This window comes from Pomacea canaliculata, linkage group LG4 (genome assembly GCF_003073045.1).
Source record: "Pomacea canaliculata isolate SZHN2017 linkage group LG4, ASM307304v1, whole genome shotgun sequence".
Taxonomy (NCBI): Eukaryota; Metazoa; Mollusca; class Gastropoda; order Architaenioglossa; family Ampullariidae; genus Pomacea; species Pomacea canaliculata.
Window position 1 is genome coordinate 20,861,200 of NC_037593.1, and position 5,464 is coordinate 20,866,663.

General features: G+C 43.8%; 1 protein-coding gene across 3 annotated transcripts; it reads left to right on the forward strand.

The window, feature by feature from the left end:
* LOC112562614 (N-acetylneuraminate lyase-like) lies at positions 1-5,139 on the forward strand. 3 transcript variants are annotated; one of them, XM_025235960.1, is made up of 10 exons: positions 1-111; positions 1,032-1,104; positions 1,388-1,458; positions 1,856-1,949; positions 2,507-2,564; positions 2,715-2,790; positions 3,035-3,127; positions 3,720-3,874; positions 4,376-4,547; positions 4,863-5,139. In XM_025235960.1, the coding sequence occupies exons 2-10, from the start codon at positions 1,043-1,045 to the stop codon at positions 5,024-5,026; spliced, it is 945 nt and encodes a 314-aa protein (XP_025091745.1). In that variant the 5' UTR covers positions 1-111; positions 1,032-1,042; the 3' UTR covers positions 5,027-5,139. The 3 variants fall into 3 exon arrangements, with proteins under 3 accessions (XP_025091745.1, XP_025091744.1, XP_025091743.1); XM_025235959.1 differs by having other exon boundaries at positions 47-111; positions 1,009-1,104; XM_025235958.1 differs by lacking the exon at positions 1-111 and having other exon boundaries at positions 986-1,104.
* The last annotated feature ends 325 nt before the right edge of the window (positions 5,140-5,464 follow it).

The window sequence follows — 5,464 nt, forward strand, 5'->3', positions numbered from 1 at the left end:
GTGTCACGTGACCTCGCAGCCACTGTACAATCAGCATCACTGTAGTCAGTGTAGTGTGAGTGTCGTGACTGACTCAAGCTGCAGTCCTTCACTGACAACCCATCGACACTGGTAAGAGACTTTGCACCTCGTGTGCTTCCTACTGCTCACCCTGCTATCAAACAAACAAACGGACACCATAGCTATGATGGTATTTAATATTAGTGTACTTTGTCAGATATTCAGCACATGTTTAAGCACACACTTACTGGTGTCAAGCGGCAGCCATAGGGTGTGTGTGTGTGGATGAGCTTTTAGCTTCTTGTTTGCATTTACTGAGACATGCCGACGTTTAGAGACAGGTGTGTTTCGATTAGTCACAACGGTAAACAAATAAAAAGGCAGGAGAAAAAGGTAGTTTTATCTGCTGTCCCGATGGTAAATTCCTAAAATTTCCAAAGGTGAAAATATAGGTTGAAAGCGATAAGAAGAGAGAGCTCAACAATATGCAGTCGACATTTTGTCAGGTTTTAGATAAGTGACCGTTGTGTAATCGTCATCACACATTGAAATAACTGAAGTTTATCTCTGAACAGCTTGCAGGCAAATTTTCCCCTCGTTAAAGACCAATCCGCAGCGGATGATTAATTAACGGATGGGTTTTGAAGGCTGAAAATTATAGGTTAGGTTTATACCGCCTGTCGTCTGATATCTGAAAAAACTCAAACTCAAGTCGGTCTTTAACTTCTAGAACGAGCCCAAAGCACAAATTCACTTTTGGTTTAACTGTTAACATAAAAAAAAGATCAGACAATGCGAAATTTCTTCTCGACGGAGGTCCAAACGCTCTAGCTTTATGGTCTGCTGTGCTTTCGGTTTATTAGCCATAAGGCGAGGGAAAGAGGTCGAGAACTTTTGCCAATAAAGAAAGGAAAAAAACGCAACTAAATAAAAAACTTGTTGCAACTGTGTCATATCAACAGAACATTGTGTGTCATATCAACAGAACACTGTGTGTCATACCAACAGAACACTGTGTGTCATACCAACAGAACACTGTGTCATGGAGGAATTTCACATCAGCGGGCTCGTGGCTGCTACGTTTACACCGTTAAAAGCAAACGGGCAAGTGACGTGTTCAAGTTTATATTTTTCTTGAAAATTCGTTATTTTATTGAAGTTTTTACTGGAATTAATGAGATTATTTTTTCATACCTATTCTCAGCCTACATGGCTGTCGGTTTGCCTGCAAGATTGTGTGTCTGTCATCGTGCGTGATTTTACGTCTGTCAGCCTGCATGATGGTATGTCCATTGGATTGTGTATTTGGTTTGTTTGAAGGAATATACACACATAAAGAAAGAGAGAGTTATGAAATATATTCACCCCTCTATTCTTCTCTCCCCAGGGATATAGACTATGACAAAATTGACGATTACTGCCAATTCTTGTCCAACGAAGGAATCAGTCAAGTGTACGGTAAGCCATCTGTTGTTGTTGTTTGTGTCCAAGACATAGTAATTGTAAGTTATTCCTGTAAATCAGTCATAAGTACGCGAAGATTGTCAAGAGAAAACCACACGGTTCCATTTTAGTCCTGTTCATCCTCGCAGTATACATTAATGCATCTATGAAGAAAGTTTATACATTTACCGAAAGCTTGGCTTGCCTCGGCGAGACGATCAAAAGATTTCTCGGGCCTCATACAGCGTCTGCTCGTGAGCAGTGAGTGAACGCGGCTCAGCTCATAACTTTGCTCCCCAAACCCCCCAGCCCCACCCCCACCCCTGGTGTAAATGAAGACATTAAGAACATTCAATGTTGTAAAGGAGATAAAAAAAAACAAAAACAATCATGAACTGATTATTACCAACAGTCAACGGCTCGACTGGAGAAGGCCCATCTCTGACGACGGAGGAACGGATGAAGACGACGGAATGCTGGGTAAAAGCTGGAAGAAAAAACAGCAGGTACGTGACACATTCCGACCTACAGTCACACAGACACAACCAGACTGAAACACAGACTGTCAGACAGACTTCAGACAGACTTACAGACACACGGACACAAACACACATGTACGCGGAATATCAGAGGCAACAAGACATCTACAGACATCAAACCATAGCAACAGACGAAGCAGACTGAACTGTTTATACAGGATAGAGAGACAGAGAGGTAAGAAAGAACTCTTCCACACTTGCACTAAGAGGAGTTTCCTGAGACTGGTACTAGACTTTAATGGTACTACGTGTGACTGTCACGGACTGAGGCGATGATTGGCATTACATAATAATAATTATGATTGCCTTGACACGGCGGCGGTGACTGGATCGTGATAATAAATGGCATTTCGTCCTGATGGTGACTGGCATTATAGCGGGGCATCGAGAGAAATATAGTTGGTCCGAATAACATAAGCTGTGTGGATGTAGTTGGGCTGCTAGCGGCGTGCAAGGTATACTCAGATGACGTCACTGAACCGTTGTATTAGGGTCTCATCACTGGTTTCCTGCCTCTGCTTCAGGATGTCGAAGATACTAGTGCAGGTTGGCGGAACCACACTACGAGATTCTATCGCCTTGGTAAGTTGTGCTGCTGTGCAAGTTGTTGTTGTTATTGTTATTATTATTAAGTTTCCCAGCTCAGCCGATAGATCTTATAGAGGTACTGTTATTACTGGTTTCTGCTGTGTGACGTGTAGTAGTAATGCGGTGTACGCCCACCATGTGCAGGCGAGACATGCGGAAAGCGAGGGGGTTGCCGCTATTTCTTCTCTCCCTCCCATCTACTTCCCCATCAGCACCATGGGTGAGTTCTTCTCCACACGATAAAATATGTGTTACGTGTCGATATAAACAGATGTAGTGTATAGAGTATTCCTCCCAATTCCTCCCCCACCAAACACACACACCCACACACCTTCACACTACGTCACCTTCGGATCTTACTTGACGTTACATTAATGACACGCGGCTGACACGTGACAGGGACTGTGTGTGTTTATAAGGTCACTGTCCTCACACACACTGTATTTTTGTTTTCGTTCTTGCAGGAGACTTAGTGGAGTACTGCCGGCAAGTGGCAGCAGCGGCGCCCTCTACACCCTTCTACTACTACCACATACCCGCCATGACCCGCGTCAACTGTAAGACATCCTCTCACCCAGAGAGCGGGTTGGCTGTAGGGGTGGGGAAAGGGACTTTATCTTCGTTAAACCTATAAGTTACCATGGGAACTGTTGACAGAAGAACTCAACAATAAAACACATTCACCTTTCTCCTGGCTTAATCGCCTTGGAACTGAAATTTCAATGAGTACTAAATCGAAAACAAACGTGAAACTGACACGTGATGTATGACACGTAGATCTGAAACTGACACGTGCTACATGACGCGTAGATCTGAAACTGACACGTGCTATATGACATACAGATCTGAAACTGACACGTGCTTCATGACGCGTAGATCTGAAACTGACACGTGCTATATGACATACAGATCTGAAACTGACACGTGCTTCATGACGCGTAGATCTGAAACTGACACGTAGATCTGAAACTGACACGTGCTACGTGAGACAGATCTGAAACTGTACAAAGGCACAGAAAATAAAGAAGCAGTAATCATGCCAACCGTTCAGTTGTAGATGACTTTGACAGGCGGAGTAACTCTCCTACAGGTGGTTGAACTTGCACGTTTGTTTCCCCTTGTTGCACGTGCCCGTGACGTCTGCTGCAGTGGACATGGCCACGTTTCTAGAGACCGCACGTGACGTCATACCGACGCTGCGCGGCGTGAAGTACTCCCATCAGGACCTCGTGCAGATGTGTCACTGTCTGCGCTCACGTGACCGTCATGGCCGCGCCTTCAACATTCTCTACGGCTGCGACGAGGTCGGTGTCAGAGCGCTAATACAACACCTGCATCAGTTTAGTTGTCAGTGGGTTGGGCGACGGTGGGTGGGTGGGTGGATGGATGGAGGGTCTAGATAAATTTTGGTCTCATTCATACCTAGACGATCGCAGAGTTTGTTTTTTGTTGTTGTTTTTTGTTTTTTTGCTCTTTTTTTTTTTTTTGCTTTGTTTGTTTTGTTTTTGTTTTTTGTTTGTTTTTTGTGTTTTTCTTTTGTTTTTGTTTTGTTTTTTGTTTTGTTTTGTTTTGTTTGTTTTTTTTTTGGGGGGAACAAGGCATCTGTGTGGTCGCTAATGGCAATAGACCGTTGCTAATCAGCTGCTAGGGGCTGTCTGACCGAAGCAATGAGTTAAAACGCCGATATGTTGTGATATTCTGTAACACACATGTTGATTTTTAACTGGATGCCATGCCATGCAGCTTAACGTCTAGTGACATGTCATGGCGCTGGGCCCAGATTGTCAGACATGACTTTGTTGCAGCAATTGATGGCAGCTGTGGTTCTGGGGGCTGACGGGGCCATCGGGTCGACGTACAACCACATGGCGGGCACCTTCCATCGTCTCCTGGCGCTGCTGAGTCAGTCGGACCTGCCAGGCGCTCTGGCCGAGCAGCACAGGAGCCAAGACTTCGTTCAGCAACTCTATCGCTATGGTGAGCACGAGTCCAAACATTAAATGGTATTTCATTGCATTTACACCCTGACTGAAACTTTGTAGTACATTGTCTATTTATATCACTTGTTACATGCTGTAATAACATTGTGACAGCTGCCATTAGCCACGTATCCTTGGTCCGGTTCATGTCAAGCGAAGAGTAAAAGACCAGAGAGACAAAAGTAGTGTGAACCACCCACTAATCTCTAATTACAGTGGTTACTATGAGTCTGTATAGTTACTTGAGTTCTGCATTGTAGTGTGTTTATTAGTTGATTCGGACTGTTTACACGCTCTGTTTAAACTAATGCAGGTGCCAAAACAGGAGGTTCCTTGCCCACGGGGAAGGCAGTGATGTCGTTTGTAGGATGTGATGTCGGGCCTGTGCGCCCACCACTGAGATCCCTCCAACCCGACGAACGTTCAGAGTTCTACGAACGACTAAAGTCTATTGGGTTTTTTGAATGGCGAAAATAATGGACAAACGTAAAGAACTGTACCTTAAGTATCGGTGTGCAAACAATCAGCAAAGCAACATTTAAAATATCAACAATGCAACAAGTAAGCGAGCAATGAAATAAAAAGGCGATTCTCAAAACGTCTGTGTGCATATTGTGTTTATATATCCACGTATTATATTTAGTATTTTTGCGTGAACATTATGGCACACAGAAATATGTTTTGTGAATAAACTGTCAACCAAGGGTGAGACCACGCTAAAAGTTAAGGACCTGGACAGAAGGATGCACGGGTAGAAGAGGGGAAAAAATGTCAAAAAATCGGGAAAATTTATCTGCTTTTTTCAGAACTATCTCGTAACAATTGCCAGAACTGTCTTGTAACAGTTGTTAGAACTGTTTCGCAGTCGTGGTTGGAAGAAACTGAATAATTTTCACTGGCAAACAGTGACAGCGA